Source organism: Neopelma chrysocephalum, unplaced genomic scaffold (assembly GCF_003984885.1).
Source record: "Neopelma chrysocephalum unplaced genomic scaffold, ASM398488v2 Primary Assembly neopelma1_65b, whole genome shotgun sequence".
Lineage (NCBI taxonomy): Eukaryota > Metazoa > Chordata > Aves > Passeriformes > Pipridae > Neopelma > Neopelma chrysocephalum.
In genome coordinates this window covers 4,153,646-4,173,722 of record NW_020897723.1, presented here as the reverse complement: position 1 = coordinate 4,173,722, position 20,077 = coordinate 4,153,646, and the positions used below count along the sequence as shown (strand labels likewise).

The 20,077-nt window shown below is 46.4% G+C and overlaps 1 protein-coding gene across 6 annotated transcripts in view; it reads right to left on the bottom strand.

The window, feature by feature from the left end:
- IL21R (interleukin 21 receptor) overlaps nt 1-20,077 on the bottom strand; it is a 23,967-nt gene extending 3,890 nt beyond the window's left edge. Inside the window, exons 1-10 of one of the 6 annotated variants that reach the window (XM_027684095.1) lie at nt 19,497-20,077; nt 12,829-12,903; nt 9,621-9,726; nt 8,819-9,015; nt 7,043-7,194; nt 6,454-6,631; nt 5,044-5,140; nt 4,178-4,259; nt 1,935-3,689; nt 1,543-1,606 (exon numbers count right to left, since the gene is read on the bottom strand). In XM_027684095.1, the coding sequence (XP_027539896.1) occupies nt 2,769-3,689; nt 4,178-4,259; nt 5,044-5,140; nt 6,454-6,631; nt 7,043-7,194; nt 8,819-9,015; nt 9,621-9,726; nt 12,829-12,903; nt 19,497-19,536 (1,848 nt within the window). In that variant the 5' untranslated portion in view covers nt 19,537-20,077 and the 3' untranslated portion in view covers nt 1,543-1,606; nt 1,935-2,768. Of the gene's footprint in view, nt 1-1,542; nt 3,690-4,177; nt 4,260-5,043; nt 5,141-6,453; nt 6,632-7,042; nt 7,195-8,818; nt 9,016-9,620; nt 9,727-12,828 lie in introns of all 6 variants that reach the window. The other 5 variants (XM_027684094.1, XM_027684096.1, XM_027684097.1 and 2 more) reach the window with 5 other exon arrangements.

The following is a 20,077-nucleotide window of genomic DNA, read 5'->3' as shown; positions in this document are numbered from 1 at the left end:
TCATTAGTCACGGAGAAACTGAGGAATTTCTGCTAAAGGGTTAACATTTAAAAGGCCAAGCAATTTGCTGAATATAAAAGTATATGCTTGCAACTTTTATACAAAAAAGGGCCAACAGAAGAGCTTTCTAAGTGACCTAAAGTCATTTTCTAGCCCTGTCTGGATGTGAGGCAAAATTGCTTCCACCCAAGTCCTCTACCCAACTATGCTCAGACTCCCAGAGCACCCTGAGCTGCCCTGTCCTGCGCTTCCCCCACAGCCAACTGCTGCACTGTGCTCAAAGCACAGTTCTGGAAGCAAAGGCAAAAAAGCATTGCAGTGCTTCTGTGTCCTGATCCCAGAGCATATGAGGAACAGATCTTCCCATGCCCAGCTGCAATGGCAATGTTACAGTCAGGATGCATCAAGTCAGTCCTGTACATGGGTCTAGTGCCGAGAAGGGGGAGAGAGAAGCAGTCAAAGAATAGACTGAATAACAGTCTGTCAGTATCAGCTTCTGGGGCCAAGAGACAAGGAAGCAGAGGCCATGCAGAAATGGAGATGGACATTTCCAAATTGGTACAACAGAATGAATTATGATGCTTCTCCTAGTACCTACTTTTTGGCCCTAACATTCCTGGGAAAACATAATTTTTCCAGATTAGATACTGCTAGGTAAGGGACATTTGCAGTTTGCTTCTAGGAGACACTGAAAAACCCCCACTTCAAACCCCTTCACATTCACAGTGACAACAATTCATTGGCCAAAGAGCAATTGTTACAGCTTGCTTCAAAGGGAATGGCCTCCCTTATTTTAATACTCTTATGCCAGGTACCTGCCTGCAAAATCTGCCTCCTAGGGTGACCAGAAGTAACTTCTAGCCCAACATAGCACCAAACCATCACCTTCTACCAAATGTACAGCCTGATAGCGTTGCAGTAATAGAAACAGCTCCTTTAGCAGTTCTGAGGCCAATGATACAAACAAAGAGCAGGCAGAACTGAGATGTAAAGGGCCATAGAAAGACAGATGAGTTTCCCCTCTTCCCTTAAGCAGCCAGGGTCAGTTACCACAATGTAGTTTCTGAAGTGAAAATAGCTGTAAGATGAAGCTGTAAAAGACTGTGTTGAAGCCATCAGAAACACTTCTGCCTAGTACACATTCGCGTTGATGTGAGCATGATGCAAAAGCCCTTGTAGGACAATGTGGGGCAGGCTCAGCTCATCCGGGCAGTGGAGTTGGGGTGATCCTCTGCAGTTCATAGAGGACACGCAAGGGACTGGTTGTGCAGCAGGGAGGATGTATCAGCACGTGAAGACCTCCCACAACTTATCACAGCTGATGACAAGAAAAATGGAAAATAAGGAGGGAAGGAACCAAAAAACTTAATATCTTAGAGCAGTGCCCAGGAAGCCACCGAGCTAGGGGTATATTGAGGGAATAATAACAACATGGGCAAAACTAAGTCATATAGGTCCAAAATCAGCATAGCAGATACCATGGCTGTTCTGAACAATCAAACCAGGGAGGTGGATGCATAGCAGTACAGTCCCAGCACTCACCTGTGAAAGAAAGAGCTTCTCTTCATTACAGTACTCCCTTCTGTTTAGGGAGCTGTGGAGATGCCTATAGTCTCAGTTAAGAGATGGAGAAGAGGGAAGGGAGTTTATTGGTATCACAGCAACAACAGATTATTACTGCACTGGAAACAAACATCATTCACCACAAAGATTCTCTCAGGATAGGACCTCCTACAGCCAGGCAGCACTATGCCAACATAAGATGTAGGTCTTCACATTCACTTTCAGTATTGCAGTAACTTTTAAAGACAATTAGCCTAAACAAATGAGAGATAGTGATGTCAGGGAAACAGATTGACAGTTACAGTGCAAATTGCAGTTTCATAGTTAGCTTTATTAGCTAGCAGAAATTGCTCAAAATCTGTGCTACTGACCTGTTAGCAGCAGTAGAGCAAGTCCAAGGCAGAAGTTGCAGGCACATCCAAGTAGGACAACATTTCTGAAATTTTGGCATAGCTCTAAAAGCTGCTCAATTAATGTGCTTGAAAAGTGCTGGGAGATAAGCTGACTCTGTAGCCTAGTAGAAAGAGTTTGTCTGGAATTATATATTCTGAAGACTTTTCATTTACAGACTCCACCTGGAAAGGCAAAGTCTTTCTGAAACCTGAGCTGTGCTTGTTCTCTTGGACATACATTTCTATGGTGATTAAATAAGAATTGGTTTTGATCATACCCCATGGACAGGACTGGGACCTCCATAACTAGTAAACTACTACAGCTGAGTTTAAAGAGCCAAAAGACATTAGTAGGAAAAGTAATACCACATGTTGTTTGGAAAGGGTAGGGGAGCCTTAATGTAGCAAACATGCTTGCCATGGGTTATGCTTCTAGGAGTCCATGTACAGCCAAACTCCCAAGTCATGTGAAAACACCAGGGAAAATAATTTAATGTTCTGTACTCTTCAAAGGTTACTGTAAAAAAAATGCACATCTATATAACCCAAAGAATAATTGTCAAGGTACTTAGGATTCTAAAAAAAAAGACAACAACCAACCAACCAAACCCAGAAACAATCATAACAAATTTTAGACATTAATAGGATAAGTGGCAATAGAAATAGGCATGTATTACTGTGGACCTAACAGTTTTCAGTTGTGTGCAAGAAGCTTACACAAAGCAAACTTTGTTTCTCTTCTGAATTTTGCTAACACTTTGCTCTTGGCACAGTAAAGAAAGGCCCCACACTCTGCCAAACAACATCAAGTCCTCAGTTTGCCTGTGTCCCACTGACAGGGCTGTCAGAGCGACAGGAGACCCACTGCTTGACGTAGCTCCGTGGAAAGTCCTGCCCCTCCTGCTCAAGAGAGATGGGCCCACAGTTGGTCTGACTGTTTTGCCCAAATTCACAATCAAGTGGACTTCCACAGTCTGAGTCCGCAAAGCCACTGTCAATAGTGTCCAAATCAACGCAGATCGTAGGGTAACTGTCACCGGGCCTGGTACTGTGAGGGAAGAAGTCGTAGGAGCCTTCACTGTAGGAAACACTGTCACCGTCAGGAGAAGGTAGAGAACCTGGATTTTCCAAATCCCACCGAAGAGGCTGCAAGCAAAGGGCTTCTAGGATGCTCCCCACTCCTCCTTCTAAAGACCTTTCTACTTGCTGGTGGATTGGGACACTTGTGCTCCTCAAGTGGTCTGTGGACACGGAACCTGACGCAAGTATTTTGTCCTGCGTGCTCAGGTCAGCCAGATGCAAGTCATGGGATATCTTTCTGTCTTCCTCATCAATGTTAACCTTGGGGTAGCCAGGTCCTCCAGCACTATCATCTTCCTCATTGGTATGCTCATGTCCCCTGTACACGTGGTTACAGCTGCACTGGCAGTTACAGGATGTAAATTCATCAGCCACAGTCACCGTATCAATGGACAAGTGCCCGTATGACTGCTCCTGCTCCTCAGTCCCACTGCTGCTGTTTACACTGGACCACAGGGACTGGCTATTGTGGCCTGGGGCAGTCAGGCAAGACACACAGGTCTTGCAAGGCAGATTCTTTCTCAGCTCATGCAGCTCTTCCTGTGAGGTGCTGTTAGAAGGACGCATGGTGTAAACTTCTAGGACTTCTGGAAGGACTATTCCCCATTCAAAGAAATCAAAGGTCATTTTTGTATGGGATGCACCAACCCACTTCTGCAGAAAAGGACATACAGCGAGAGAGAGGTTAGTATCACAAGTTTTGAGGTTCCACAGAAATGACCAAAGTTCTTATGCTTTTAGAGGCAAAGGCAAACTCTAAAACCACTGACTTCCAATAGAACAGGGTATGAGATGCTGTTATTACCAGACACAGCTGCAGGTGAACTGACTGAAGTAATTGAAAATAATTAGCTCTGAGAGGTTTGCATGGCTTTGCAATTTTCTCTATGCTGCAAAGGATGCCACTGCCCATAGCAGCATTCTTTCATCAATCAGCCTGAAGTCCAAGGCCAAGCCAGTAAGTTGCCCCTACCCTCTTGTCCTGGACACTGCTTCTCTTGGGAAGGATGGTCAGCTTCTCCCCGTGTACTGCACTTGCAACCAACACACACATAGTCCCGCTGTCTCACTTCCCCTGCCTCAGTTTCCTGGGAAGGGGGTCTGGACAAGGCTCCACATGTTCTTGTGTAGCCCAATTATACCTTGAAATCTCCATTATGCGCCAGGTAAAGAGGTTTGAAAAAGGGAGCAGGGTCTGGTATGCAAGCCATCTTCTTCCAAAAGCTGGAAGAGAAAAAAAAAAGGCTTTGGGGTTAAGCATATGTCACTGATGCAAAGCAAGGCATCTCTAGATCCATTTCAAGCAACTGAAATCACCTGCCCAGCCTCATGAGTTAGAAAGTGGCTGAGGATCCAAGGATGCCTTGTGCTGCCAGAGCCATCTAATGGCCTTTCTTGTGAACCTCACAGGAGGTGGGACCTCAGCACTTTCACACACATATATTCGTGCTAAAGAAAGAGATTCCAATTTTTTCCTTCCTGGAAAAGCACCAAGTGCTCCAAGTGCATTTTCCCCTCAGGCTGGGCTGGCTTGTGGTCTGCACATCAGAACTCTGCCCTATGCAATTCTTTTGTGGACTTGGGCTGTGCCAGCCCTGTTGCTGCATGAGCCCAGCCCTCCTCTGTGTCAGCACTCCAAAAGGGAGAGAGGCCCCCCAGCCAGCATTGAGGGGCCTATGTTAGCTTTGAAAAGGGGCAGGCCAGCCCTGGCTACTGCTCCATCTGGCAGCTGCAGAGCACAGACAAGACCAGGAGAACAGCTCAGGAGGCTGGGTGGCCCTTGCTTCATCCCCATGTGCCAGTCTTGTCCCAACCAGCTGAATGGCAGCAGAGCCCCAGAGAAAAGCAGCTCGCTCCCAGCAGGATATCAGCTAGAGACCATACTTGGCTGGTCCTCACAAGCTCATAGCAGCCCATGCTGCCCATACAAAAAAGGTTGCCTGTGAACACCCCATCTTTATCAAGATAGAATAAGAGCATTTACTCACGCTTCCTGAAGCATTCTTACCTCTGCTGTTTGGCCAGAAAGGTTGCGATTGAAGCCATGATTGACACAACAACACCAAACAGCAGCAGCCATCCCATACCTGCTGTTTGTGTTACTGCTGAACAAAGAGAAGGGTCATTCAGGCTCACCTTGCATTTATCCTCTGGTCAATAAGCAGGAGATGGTGAGAAGAAAAAGGGTTTTTGCAATGGAAAGGCTTGTCAGGCATTGGAAGGGGCTACCCAGGGGAGTCACCATCCCTGGAGGTGTTCAAGGAATGACTGGATGTGGCACTCAGTGCTCTGCTCTGGTTGACAAGGTGATGATCAGTCACAGGTTGGACCTGATGATCTTGGAGGTCTTTTCCAACATAAATGATTCTGAGACACCCTTAATTTCTACCCCAGACTCTCTCATAGGGACGTTGAGGCTGTCACCTGGGCCCCAGCACTCCAGACATGAGGTCTGAATGAGAATGCTCAGAGAAGACTGCATCAATGAAAGGAGCAGTGCATCAGCTGCCCCATGGCCTGGCTGCATCACACACAGACAGCCAGCAAATTTGGGGCAGGACAGCTCCCTGCCACAAAGACCCCTGGTGTTTCTGACTGCTGGTTTAGGGACACCTCATAAATGATCCATGAAGTGAAGAGAGAGAGCAGTTGGTCAGAGACATGTGAAGAAATGGTGTTGACTAAATGACTGCTTGGTGGCTGCTCTCCACCTGTGGTGAAAAGGTGCACCTTTAAGATCCAGACCTCAGATATCCCTTTGCAAATGGAGCTTGGCCCTGCTGCCACAGCACCGTGTAAACCCTGTTAATATTTCAGCTCGAGCTGCAGATGAATGAGAGCAGAGAAGCTCAGCGCATTCTGCTGACATTGACTGCAGTTATCTTGCCCTGCTCTATTGGAACAAAGGCTCCCTGTTTTCATAGCCTTTGTTCCACCACAAGAAACATCAGTGCACTTCTGTGCATAAGATACTGCGAAATCCCTGCGGAGTGGTGGCTACCAAACAAAATACCCATGCCCAGCATGACCAACCATTACAGTCCAGTCCCAGAACTCAGACTTGAGAGCAGGATCCCTCTCCCCTCAGCTGAAGACAACACTAAGCTCCAGCAGAGGAGATCTCCCCCATTTCTGAAAGCTGCAAGCAGGACCCTGGGCATTTGACACTGAAGAGGAAGCTAGAGGCTACACTCCTGCTGTGGCACCCAAACCTACAGCCAACCCCACCAAATCCTTTTCCATGGGAGAACATCAATACTGACAGCCCAGGCCTGTGGTTCCTGTACTCAGCAAGAAAGCTAACCATACCTGTCTAGACTATTTAGAATTTGTTCTGATTAATTAGATTTGATTAGAGTTCTGAAGGCATTCTGACACTGGACTAACTGGAAGGGCAAGGACAGCTAGTAGCATGTACCGGCAGGGCTGGTTTTCAGTGACACTGGAAGACTCCATTCACTCCAAAACCCATGGTAGCCGCTGTCTTCGCGGGGTCTGGCTCTCACTTGGAACTCGTACTCAGTGTTCACCTGGAGTTCCCATGGCAGGATCACCAGTGTCCGTTTACCTTCATGAACAGCTTTAGTCTTCTGAGTCTGCGAATGATTAAACACCAAACACTCAGGGTTAGAGTGACTGTTCTCACTTCCCCTCACTGCTGCACAGTGAGAAGCCCTGCAAAGTAACCTCCCCTGCTTTCATGTTGTTTCTTCAAGGCCATGCTCTGGCTGGTCTGCAGCTGCATTCAGCCACTGGGGAACCTTCCATACAGGACAGCATGAGAATCAAATGAATTATCACTCTTCCTTACAGGAACTAGTACTTCTCACACAACTTCTGCTTCTTGATTCATTTTTGGGTTTGCCTGTTTTCAGTCCAGTCAAGCAGAAATATATCTTTTCTAAACCATGAAAATACTTCTTCCACACCAGTGCTGCCATCCTGGTTGCGCTGGCCTCCTCTTTTCTGGTACATCCTACTTGATGGTAAACTGACATCTCACTTACCTCCCAGGTATCAGTTCTTCTCTTATAACGCAGCTGATATTCCAGCTCCTCATTCAAAAAGTGGAAGGGAGATTTCTGGTAGGTGGTTTCCCAAGAAATATTGTAACCCTCTGAGAACAAAGTGGTCAGGTTGAATGGAGGCTGTGGTTTGACTGGAAGACAGGATGGTGTTACCTTTCATAACATTACTACAGACAAGACGGCCCAGTGTGGTATCAGCAATGCAGAGTGAGCAGGGAGCAAAACTGCCCTGGCACAGGTGGGCCTTCCTCATACAGGAGAATGTACACAGCATTCCTGCCCCTCAGCCATGCACAGAACCTCACATCTGAGCAGCATAATGAAGTCAGGCCTGAGTTTTCACTGAATATACCTTCTGCTTGTCTCTGAACCTCCTCATTGCTTAGGGAGCAGGAGAAGATAGTACAAGAGGATAATAACTCCTGGGAGATGTAAAGAGTAGAGCACCTTGCTCTTCTCATGACATAAGAGGACTCTATGAGGTCATGATCACTTGAAAAATTGGGGAAATATTCCTCAATGTAACAGACATCAGGAAAAGCTGAGGCAAGGGGACACTGCATAAACCCGGTGCAATTCCCTGTGTCCTAAGTGCCCAAAACCCAAGCTTTTATATCTCTGCAGGGTGTGTTCACGCATGGAAAAGCAGTAACGAAAAACTCCAGCAGGGCCTGCTACTGAGCTACAATGCCTCTGGACAGGGACCTTCAGTAGGTATGCAAAGCACTACTGCCCAATCTCTAGTCTGTAATGGACTCAAGGGGACTTCCTGAAATGTTATGGCATTTGTCAAAAAGACAACACTTCTCAAATAAAGTTTAATTTCAGAAGAATCCAAGTAGAAAAATCCTTTTCATATGCCTGCACGGTACCCATCTGCCTGACTAACCCCTCCTTTTCTTCAGTTTGCTACACAACCAGAACATACCAGCATTCCAAGTCAGCTGCATAATTGCATTCAATCTTCCTGTCATGCAGGAGAGATGATTAGGAATTGCCTCATAAAGGGGAACTGCTACATCCATTGCATCTGGGACACCTTGTGCCACCCAAAATAATGTCATTTTAGGTGTCCACTGCAAAAGCCTTCTGGAACTCCTTTGAGATAAGAAGAGAGCTGGAAAAGGACTTTTGACTAGGGCATGTACTGATAGGACAAAAGGAAGTGGCTTCACACTGACAGAGGGCAGGGTAAGATTGTATATTGGGGAGAAATTCTTGGCTGTGAGGGTGGTGAGGCACAGATTGCCCAGAGAAGCTGTGGCTGCCCCATCCCTGGAAGTGTTCAAGGCTGGGTTGGACAGGGCTTGGAGCAACCTGGTCTAATGGAAGGTGTCCCTGCCCGTGGCACAGGGTTGGAACTTGATGATCTTTAAGGTCCCTTCCAGCCCAAACCATTTTAAGGATTCTATGATTTGTGACATTTGCAATAAAGCAATTCCTCCTGCCCTTTAGAATCCAGCCAAGAACAAATTCCTGCATAATAATCTAGGTATGAGACTGGTCTAAGGTGGAAATTTGTCACCTATTGCTTCATGGTGAAAAGGAATTTCCCCACGAAAAGCATGGACTAAGCCAGCTCTAAGCTCAGCCTTAAGCATAATAGTGACAATAAGAACACACTGCTCTGTGTAGATGAGTGTATACCAAATGTAGCCCCCACCACTTGCTGCCATGCTCACTCCTTGCCCAGACTATCCTGGCACGTAGACATAGTCAGACAGTATTTATCAAATCCACCATTTTTGTACTTACTGTTGTCTGACAAATAAAAGTCTTTGGAAATCACTTGCTGCCTATCAGCTACCTCTGTAACATCCACTTGGACTTTGGTATCTCCTAGGAGTTCAGTCATGTCCACAGTGCACATGTACTCTGTGTGACTGGTGTTCCTGGACAATTGCAGGAGACTGCACGCAGCCACAATATTTTCAGGATCTTCCTCAGGAATCCTAAAAAACCCAAAACAAATAAGTCCACATCTACCACATGCTGTGGTTGTATTAATTTGTTGCTGAACCACCAGGCATAGAACTTGGTTAAAAAAAATACCAACATGTTAAAATAAAAATTTATCTTTGAACTTTGACAGATGTTTTCCCCTTTCTATTTGCTCAGCTTAGCATCTTTGAGAGAAGTAGAAAAGCGTTTGTCAAAAGGAAAGGTGCTCCTCAGGGCTGCACAACCCAGGACTGCATCCACGCCCTTGCTGGGGCAGAACAGCAGCCATATGGGGTTGAACAATCTGCATGAGCCCTGCCAATGCACATGGGTGAAAGTTCTCTGTTAACAGCAGCAAAGGGCAAGGTATTCCCATGGGAAGAGAGCAGGCAATGCTAAGGAAGCTGGAGTCAGCATAGCAGTCAGTGGAGACAGGAACCAGGGGTCCTTTGCTATGGGGGAAGTCGGTAGCTGAAGTGTGAAATGCCAAGTAAAAAACCAGCATATCAGCAAGAACAGGATTTCTACTCAACAAAGAGGACAGAAGGTCAGCGCTGTGCTATGGCCATGCAGAGGTTCCTGCTAACTAGACTTTGCTCATCCTACCAAGACATACCATGTTGCAGTGAGGTTGTATGAACCAGCACCCAAGTCATTTTTCAGGATACAGGACAGGGTCTGTATGTAGTCCACAAAACAAGTGAGGTTTTCACAACACACAGCTGTAGATTTGGTAAGAAAAAACACAATATCAACTTCCATGACAAAGCAAGCAGAACTTTATACCAACATATGCAGTCCTCAGGGTTCTCACTAAATCTGAAGGGAACAGATCACTCTGTGACAGCCCTCCTCCTGCCTTTACAAAAATCTCCAGTCTTGGAGTTAAGATGTGTTCCAGCTCTACAGGATGACAAGTCTTTGACAGCAAGATAAGTGACAAACAAAAATCTATTAAAAATACTGTGGCAGCCAAAATCAGAAAGTGCCCAAATTGTGACTGAATTTTCAGACTTATCCCTGTCCCTTCTCATACAGTCACTACAGCAGAGTCACATATTTTGGCAAGAGTCTTCACTTATATGGCACATAGAATAGGCATGATAACCCAGTAAGAAGCAGTACTATATTCAAACATTTTTATGACACCACTTCCTAAATTGAGTACTATTCTTTGCAAGTCTAGTTTTCATTGTATGACATATACATGGCACTTCACTAAAATACCACTTTTTTTTTAAATGTGCAATTCTTTCTTTGCCTCTCTCTATTTTCTACAGCTTGACATCTGCAGCATCAATACATTTCATGTCCAGCTCCAGAGGTTTGATGTTTTTCATGAAATTTTGGAAAAAAAATTGCAAATTTATAATTATTAAAATTTCTGTTAATCATTCTGATAGGCACAATTTAATTACTTGTAAAGAAAACTTCAGAGGCAATTGTAGAATTTACACTGGTCATTAAGAAAATTAAGTCATTTGAAAGTGGTCACAAAGCAACATCTATGCTCTTATAACTGTTCTGCAGGAGCTCTGCTCACAGATCAGTATCTGACATGTGCTGTACACAAGCACCATTGTCCTGTGCATAACACACTTCAGTTATCTCCCTGGATTTCAAGACAGGGAAGATGCAGCACAGTGAGAAATGTCTGCATTGATGAGTCCTTTCCTGACAGCACCCTGGACTGACTAAAACTATCACCACTACCCTAGGAATGGCTGAGTGAGGAAAGGCCTGCAGGAGATGCAGCATGCCATGCTGGTGCAAACCATGCCTCCTGCAGTGACCATTCATCTCTGACATGTACAGTATCACCCCTTTCTGATGGGAATAAAATTGGTGTCATCTAGAAAGAGGCTCAAGGTTGTAACATCCATGATTAAATCAAGCACAGGTCCTCCCCTACCATCAGGGCTGCCCCCAGCCTCATGAGAACATATCACTTCACAGCCATCAGGCACCCAAATCCTTTGACACTGGCCATGCTGCAAGCTCTCCTCCCATTGTCATTCTGCTGCTTGTCTGGTTAGAGAAGATGCACTCCCTGCTTCCTCCTTTCCCTTTGCAACATGCTTTGTGTTCAGTGTTGTTTGCAGATGATGAAAGCAGACTGATACAATATGTTCAACAACCACAATGCCAAATTTTACAGCTGAAGCTGTATGCAGAGAATCACCACCAACGTGGAATGCAGGCAGCACGTGCACTGATGGACCAAAAACATCTGTTCTGCCCTCCAGATCAATTGACTGTCCCCACAAACAAGCTGTCTCTGCCTTTACAGTCCCAATGCACTGTAGGGGTGTCCGGTGGAGGGAGCAGCCTCCTCCTAGGACAGGGTAAGTTCAAAGGAAAACAAAGTCCAACTTTTCCTTGCTGATGTCACCCATCACAACATTTACTTCCCAGTCCTCCTGCTCTCCATATGTGAACTCTGGGCAGCACTCAGATTTGTATGCAAGACCCCCATTTCTCCAAAGAGCTGGGAGAGGGACAGAAGAAATTTGAGGATATTTGCAACAGACTGGCCCCAAGGATGTACATATGCTTTTTAAAACTGTAAATTATTCAAGTGATATGGCTGTCACTTTTTTTCATTTTGACTTTTTCATCAGAATTTTGTTCTAAAATTTTAATTAATATTTCTCTTTTCATTTTGAACCCTCAATAGACTCTTCTGAGGGTCCTGGTCCAGGCACTGTTTGGTCCAGAGTCCTGAGTAACATACTTTTTCTCCTTTAGCCTAACTTTACTCTCCTACAAAAATGGGGTTAGAAATCTCTTGCTTTCCTTTAGCAAGGACAGCAAGTACTAATAAACTGTTAAGCATTAGTAATTAGCATTCTGCTAAGCTATTATGTTAATTAGTCAAACGGACTACTATTCCTAGGTAGCTGGTAAGCTGCAAGTGTATCTTTGGGCAAGAACCTGTTAACAAAATTAAGAGGATAACTTTTTACTGGGAAAGAAATAATTAAGTGTCCTAAACCCAGTTAGATCTAGGATGAAGTGTCTGTCCTTGACAGCTTCAGAAACAAAATTCAAACACTTCTAACAGTAAGATCTAGATTGATTCAAACTGAAATTAGTACACAGTAATTCCCTGGCTTGCATCACACAAAATTCAGGCCAAACATCACAAAGGTCCCATATGGCAGGAATATATAACTCTGAATGCATCTTTTCTGTTAATTTAGGTTTAATTGGAGCAGGTCCAATGCTCTGCCTAGAAGCAGCACTTAAGATAGTGAGTTTCTCTGCAGACACAGTTGTCACTGCCTTGTCCTGTCCAGCTGACCTGTTCAGAGAGTCAGCTCTGAGTCATATGGAGTTTGCAGTGTGGGTAGGAACCAGCAAAAAGGGTGGGTGACTTTCTGCACAGTCCAGTCCTGAGCCAAGGGGCTCAGATCAGGAGAGGTTCACTCCACTGTCCCTGGCAGGCCTGCCAACAGCAACCATAAGCCGTGGTCTTGGCCACCAGAATCTTTGCTACAGCAATGGGGTTTTTGGGTGGGGGAAATCCTACTCTAACGTCACTGGGAGACATTTCAGGTCAGGCCAAGCACTAACTCTGCACTCTCCCTGCTGGTGCTGCTCCCCACAGCAGTCTGCAGCCTGGCTGAGCTCTGCCCAGCTGTGCACCTTCCTGTGCCTGTGTTCCACTCCTTATCCCATAGAACCCTCTCCCCTGCTACCGTATCTTGTGCTTGCTGTCCCATGGCAACCTTGGCTCATGCACATCTCATCAGAGCTGGCAACAACTGTCAAGATAAATCCTGTGGGTGTACAGCCTGGAAAAAAAATATCAGAGAACTTACTGTATTGGAATAAAAGGAAGAAGGAAATATTCTGGAGCCACCATTTGTTCCTCATGTTGGTTCGGACTGGATGTCCTGGGGGAGAGGGGGAAAAAGAAAAAAAGAAAAACACAAACAAAACCCCCCAATCAATTAAAAGCTCAGCTCAGACATCTACTAATACAATGAAGGTTGAGGTGGAATTGATCTTGCTTTCATTAAATGTCTAAAAGTGCTTTATTTAGGCAAGTAATTTCAGCTCTCCTGTGTTGTGTATCTACTCCATGGGCTGAGGGAGGGATGATCAACAGCCCTGCCAACTGGCCACAGGTGAGGTCAGTGAAATCCTTGTTCCTTGCCAGCATGTGCACAGAGAAAGCAGCAGTGACTGCAGCCTTAGGCTATCCATGCAACAGGAAAGGCTCTTGGGTTAAGTGCTAACCCATTTTTTCATTCATTAGTTTCCTGCAACTAGAAATGGCTTACTACTATGGGAAGTGACATTGCTGAGGGTTAAACATCTGTGCAGTGAATTAGTCAAAAAGAGTCTGAAGATCATTGTGGATCTGTATGAGCAAGGCTGGTGAGAAGTCATTGATTTGGCCTACCCATGGTTAAATAAACACAAAATATCTAGCTAAGGGACTCCAGGAAGACATACCAGAAAAAAAACCCGCCTCCCATGTGGCACAAAAGAGAACAATGTACAGCAGTGACTGCAGGGAAAGGCTGTGCTGATGCACTTCGGTGCCATGCCACATAGTCTGACCTACCCTCTTTTAATTTAAAACCATCACCCCTTGTCCTATTACAACAGATTCTGCTAAAAAGTCTGTCCATATCTTACTAGCTTCCTTTAAATACTGAAAGGCTGCAATAAGGTCTCTCTAGAGCCTTCTCTTCTCCAAGCTGAACAACTCCAGCTCTCTCAACCTGTCTGTAGCCTCTCCAGTCCTTGGAGCACCTCCATGGCCTTCTCTGGACTCAGTACAGCAGCTCCTTTTCATGTTGGGGGTCCCAGGGCTGCAGGCAGAACTTCAGGTGGGGGGTCTCACAAGAGCAGAGGGGGAGAATCCCCTTCCTCAACCTGCTGTCCACACTGCTGGGGATGCAGCCCAGGGCACAGGTGGTTTCTGGGCTACCAGTGCACATGGATGGCTTATATCCAGCTTTTTGTCCACCAGCACCCACAAGTCCTTCTCAGCAAAGCTATTCTTGATCCATTTATCTCCAGCCTGTACTGATATGGGGGGTTGCAGGTATCCAGGTTCTTGGGTGCCTGTGCTGCCTCCACCACCAGCAGCAAACACCCAGACAGTCACTCAGCAGAGAGAAGCCAGTGAGGCCTCTACCACGTGGGGAACATTTGTGGTGTTAAAAAAATTTCCCAGGTTTACTCAAATAATGAAAGCAAATAAATTTAGCAGCCAGCAGAAAGCCCCTGTAGCCCTGTGTGAGCTCAGGGATGTGCTCCCCAGGTGCCAGAGGAGATCAGCAAGCCTCATCTCATTCTGGAGGTGCCACAGACATTCAGTGGCTGCAGCACCTCAGCCCTGCAGTGGGAGCAGTGGTGCAGCTGCTGCCCCTCCTTTCCTGCCAAACATATCCTGCCCAGGAAGCACTGCTCCAGCTCAGCAAGAAGCCCCAGGCACCCTGCCAGCCTCTCTCACCTGCTGCCAGTGGCAGGACAGAAGCTCTCTTCCCCCCCACTCCAGCCTTTCTTTCTGCATCATACATCACCTTGAGGAAACACCTTTTCTTGATCCCTCTGGTCCCAGCTCTCCAAGTTTCCTCTATATAATAACTCTTGCTGTTACCACTACTTCTGGGGGTGCACTTCCTGGTCACTGAGATACAGCCCACTGTCTAACCCCACCTTGTACTCCCACTCATCCTTCCACTGCTCTTCTCCAAATCCCCATTCCTTTGAGGAAGGCCTGTTGTTATCCTGCCATCTGAAACCTGCTCATCCATGCCAAGATTGGCTGTACCATAAGCCCATCTCAGTATCACTTCGTTTTGTGACTGTCATACTCCACAGTCTTGGCCACCCTGGAAGGCCAAGAAAGGCAACTTGCTGCCTCTTCTTCAGCAGAGGAAGGAAGGAGGGAAGGGCTGGGTCCTTAGAGAGGTCTGCAGGCCCACCACTTGTTTCAGAATCCAATTGGCAGGGCCTCTGCCACTTTATATCCGTGAGACTGCTGTGGCTCCCTCATTTCACCCCCATTCTTGCCTAAATGAACAGAGCAACACAAGGAAAGTATTTGCTGCTTTTACCTAGTGGACTATGGTTTCTTCCAAGTGCCTCCCCTACTTGCCTTCCACTCCTCAGAGTGGTACCATCAACCCAATGAGACAGGAGGGACTGAACAAGGAAAACTTGAAGCAAGAAACACAAGTAGCTCATTGGGAAGATGTTTTATGGAGTTACCAAAGGCTGCCATTACACAATGGAGAGAGGTTAACAGGCAGCATTGTAATCTAGAAGGGAGGTTCCTGAATAAGAACACAGTGGAAAAATAAAAAGAAAAGCAGTAGGATCTGCTAACATGGGTAAAGTCCAAGTCCTCACTTGGGACTTCACTGTACCATCTCTTACCCCTGCCAGTGCCCACAGACTAGTACAACACTTATCTCCTTCTCTTCTTGCAGAGTTCTCCTATCTCAGTGTGGTGGGAAGGGACTGCAGCCTCTGAGAGCACCACAGACAGTGTCAGTGCTGTGTGTCTGATCCCCTGTGTGTGCTCCAGGTTGTGGCAAGACATGGGCAGACAAGGCATATGCAGAAGAGCTGGGAAAGCTGCAGCTCTGCAGCAGTGTCTTTGTGCTCTTTGATGTCTGAAAGACCTCATTACTTCAATGGAGATGTATAACTGCCCTTGTTCTGAAGCTTTCTCCAGTCAGGTCCCCTGCAAACCTCAATTCAAGTCTGTGATTGAGATCCCCACCTTTCCTACACCCCTCCATTTGTCACACACTTACCATTTGCTTCCATCTGTCAGCACGCGATTGTTCACCTGGAGGGAAGAACGGCAAGGGGCAATGAGCAGAGCCAGGAGCTTGTTCCCTGTCAGGCATTAGATAAGTTCTTTCTACCTCCTCATTCAGACCATCTTGGTCTATGAAACGGGAACTCCAAGTCAGCTTTACGGAGCCTTGAAACACAGTCACTTAATTCTTATAAAATGTCAGGCATTGTACAGCTGCTGAGTGCCACTGCTGCAAACCCTGGGGTATCCGAGGGCACAGTGTGCAAGACCACAGCAATAGAATTGATCAGCATTCATATAGATATGCATATGTAAATGATGCTACAAGGTTTTAATATACCAGTGAATAGGAAACAGGATCAATACAGACACAGACATTTATGAAGATTATTTTTTGTTAAGGATCTAGAAATATGATATTATAAGCTGCCAAAGACGGATGCAGTCTAAGCTCTCAATCTGAAGTATTTTCAGGAAATGTATGCACTTACAAAACTTCCAAAAACCAAAACAAAACAAATCCCAGAACCAAATGCACCCCCCCTCCAGCAAACAAACAAAACAGCAAAAAAACCCCACCAAAAAACAAACCCAACTCAAACCAAAACTAATTAAGAACTCAGTTTAGGTAAAAAAGAGGATATTTCCAAGCATGAGAAAATGAGTTTTGCTACATCCAAGCTAAAAAAAGAGTGGAAGACACACTCCACCAGTTATATGCCCAAACAAGCTCTCTTCTTGAAAAAAATTCCTTATCAATACACACTGCCATCTAATCACAAAGCTGAAGCAATAGGGAGACAGGGGAATGCTCCAGCTGTTCAGTAGAGGCCAACAGCAATGACAGGCAGGGCACAAAGGGCATGTCAGCTGTAAGAAAGAGTTACAGTGAAGTTGCAAATATCAAGCAGCAACAAACCGGCAGCAGGGAAAACTGGTGGAAACATGGACATTACCTGCCCTGTCCTGTGCATTTCAGCCCTCCAACACCTCCATGGCCAGCCTGGCTAATTCATGACTGCGACTGCAGAGCCCCTCTGCGCAGGAGCTGGGGGGAAGGTGGGTCTCATCTGCACTAAGAGCAAAGCCTACTTGTGCTCAACCAAGGGCCGTTGTGTGTTGGAATACACAGCGATAAATGGAGATTGACGTCACTACTGTATCAGTATTACTGTGCTGACAGAAGGATGTGGTGAGAGGAGGTGATGAATTCAGGTCCAGACACCCACACAATATTTATTACTGTACTGCTCTGATCTCTGACATGAGAAAAGGGTGGGAGAGCCGATAAAAACTCACATAGCTAAAAGGTCATAGTGGGGCTGGTGGAATAAGACCCTTGGAGTGAGGAGGCATCAGTGTCACGGTATTAAAGGGCTAAGCCAAACTGCATAGTACAGCACGTGCCACATTGGAGACTGCCAAGCACCACTGTACTCGGCTTCCATCCATCCATCCCCAAAATGGCCCCAGGACCAGGGCAACACCACCAATCCTCAGACAACAGGCAGGGATATGGTCTGGCTCCTACACAGGTGGGGGGCTCATCCCTGCCCTATCTCATGCCTACAGCTTGTATCTGGGCTGGGGCTCTGCAGGTTGCAAGGCTGACACTGAGGGAGGGTCAGCCAACTCACCTACACCTACCTTAAAAGGGGCTGCAAGGAGCCCATGCATGCTTGTGTCCTTGGCCAAGAGGGAAATGAGCAGCACTGTGGAGGGATTTGGCACACACAGTGTAGTGTGGTGGTAGGAAGGTAAAGAACAAGGAGCTGGAATAACCCAAGAAGACTGCAGCAGTAAAGTTGGCACAAAGCAGCAGGGTGCAGGATGAGTGGGCTCCACATTCAGCCCTCCATGCCTCTGATCCACCCTTTTTCCCATCTGGGAGAAACATCAGGTCTTTCAGGCCAGGGCAGGTGGCTCTTGACCATGTTTCCCAGGTAGTTGCTGGTAGCTGGGCTGGTTGTGCACTGTTAGAACACACATACAGAAGGTCCCAAGACTTAGTACAGAAGCTACTCCTCACAGTGTTTTGGAGCAGTCTCTGTAAGAGACTAGCTCTCCCTTCTGTGTGCTTTGTGGATCACTTGCAGGCACAGTGTCAGGCCCAAGCTTCTAGAAAAGACTTGCCTCAGCTGATGCTGCCTGTGGGTTGTGGAGATTGTCACCACTGTTGGGTGCAGTGTGGGACAGCACAGGGTCAGTGAGGCTGAGCAGCTAAGCTAGACATTCCCCAGGCACTTATTAATATCTTTCTGTTGTGAGGATAGCAGACCAGAACAGTGGTGCAGCCTTCACTCCCTGATTACACAGGACTCTCCAAGCTGTGCCCGTACTGTTATTTGTGCAGAGAAAGGAGGGAAAGGTATGTGATCGATCTAAAGAGTGATAGTCTGGCTGACACAAACCATACTGCTTTTAAACCATGCAATTGTATGCATTTGATATTACAGAGCTAATTTTTAAAACAAAACCACTGATGGCACTCTAAGACAAACAGCTTCATAAATTTAAATATATTGCACCTAAAGGCTTGTTTTTCTCAAACTTAACTCACTAAAAGTGTAGTCTCAGCCCAGCTCACAGTGGCAATATTCACCAAGAAGCAAGTGTGAAGGGCACACCAGGGAAGGCTTGGTAGATTCTGTTAGAGTTATTCATGACCCAAAAACATTTTGCCATGACTGGAAGGAGGATAGGTATCTGTAGGTATTTATCAGCAAGAATATATGCAGAGAAAATAACATTTAGAGCTGACAATTCCATCCTGTAGGAGAGGGAACTAGTCACACTTGCAGTTATCAAGTTCATGATTTGGGGAAAAAACTCCCCACAAACAGTACTACCTCTGTATTTTCTTCCTGTCACAATGGAGTTAAACCAATATCCTCAGCACCATCAAAAATACAGACCTGGCATAACTCTAGGGTCAAGACACCCTATTACTGACTGGTGACATTTAGGAGGAAAATAATCATACATTACAATAAGTGAAAAATAGCAGGAGAACAGCTGAGACATGAGTAACAGTGTTCTACTGGAAGGGAAAGCAATAGAAGAAGCCACCTCAAAGCTCAGGAAATGGGCTAAAATATGAATGAGCCAGGCAGAAAGCGGAGGTGTTAGTCAGCAAAGCAGCAGGTTGAAAAACACCGAAGCTCCGCAGGTGGTGGCTGTGAGCTGACACAGGATGCTGCAGGGGAGGGAGGAGTGCATTGCTTTCAGTCTGGGGAATGCTGAGTGCCATCTGCAGAGACCCCAGCACCCTGCCCTCTTGCCTCCCTTCTGCCTTTGCCAGTTTTCTGTAGCTGCCAACACTGGGCTCAGCCTCTTATTTTCCCCAATATCCATCAAGTCTGAACCTGCATGAATTCTGCATGAAGGCTGTAGTAAGAGCACATCACTTTGGCTCCTGACAGAGAAAAAAAGCTTACCTTCACAGAGCTGTGACTATGTATGTCTTGCACACATGGAGGAGATTGCACAGAGTCTTGTATCTTCTCTTAGGAAATCACCAGACACATGCTGGTAAACAGAAACAGGAATGACTGTGCCTGTGAACTCACCCTGACCATCTGGAACAGAAACCTACAGCTCTGTTCAGGCTCAAACCCAACTCCCTGCACCATGCAAAACATGCCCAGAGCATCTCTGCACAAGGTCAGCAAGGCTGTCACGCATTCCCACAGAGCTCACCTGAGTCAGCAGAGCTGGCAGAACTCCCTGCTCTGTTCATGCAGGTTGGCAGAACCCAACCCCATTAGAGGCAACATCTATCAGCTTTGTCTCCAGACCTCTGCAAGCAAGGATGCACCAAGACCAGAGCTCTGCTGCTGGCACACAGCTATTTATGGCAAGAGCCTCACGTGGATCTCATGGAGCTTTAGTTTACCACGGCTGTCAAAAATCAGCATGTCCCACCTATGCTGGCTGGCTGCAAAGCTTCACAGCAGCTCTTCCACACCTGGGGCTGGGTGCAGCAGCAGAGTGTGCCTTGGGTGGCTTCTCGCTCCTCTTATGGGGTGAGAAATGCACCAGCTGTCTTCAACCTCTGACTGTGGCAGCACATTTAAAGCAAAGCAAACGGCTCACACGGCACACAGTGAGCTGCAGGGGATGGCTGGCTGCATCCCTAAACCACAGAACACACAGTCCTGACACAATTAGTGACTTCTCATGTCACTGGCAGCAATATATTGTGTCTTTAGAAGAAAAGGTGAGAAGGTGGTGACTTCTCAGAAAAGCCATCCCTGTAGCCCCCCTCCGCTACAAAATCT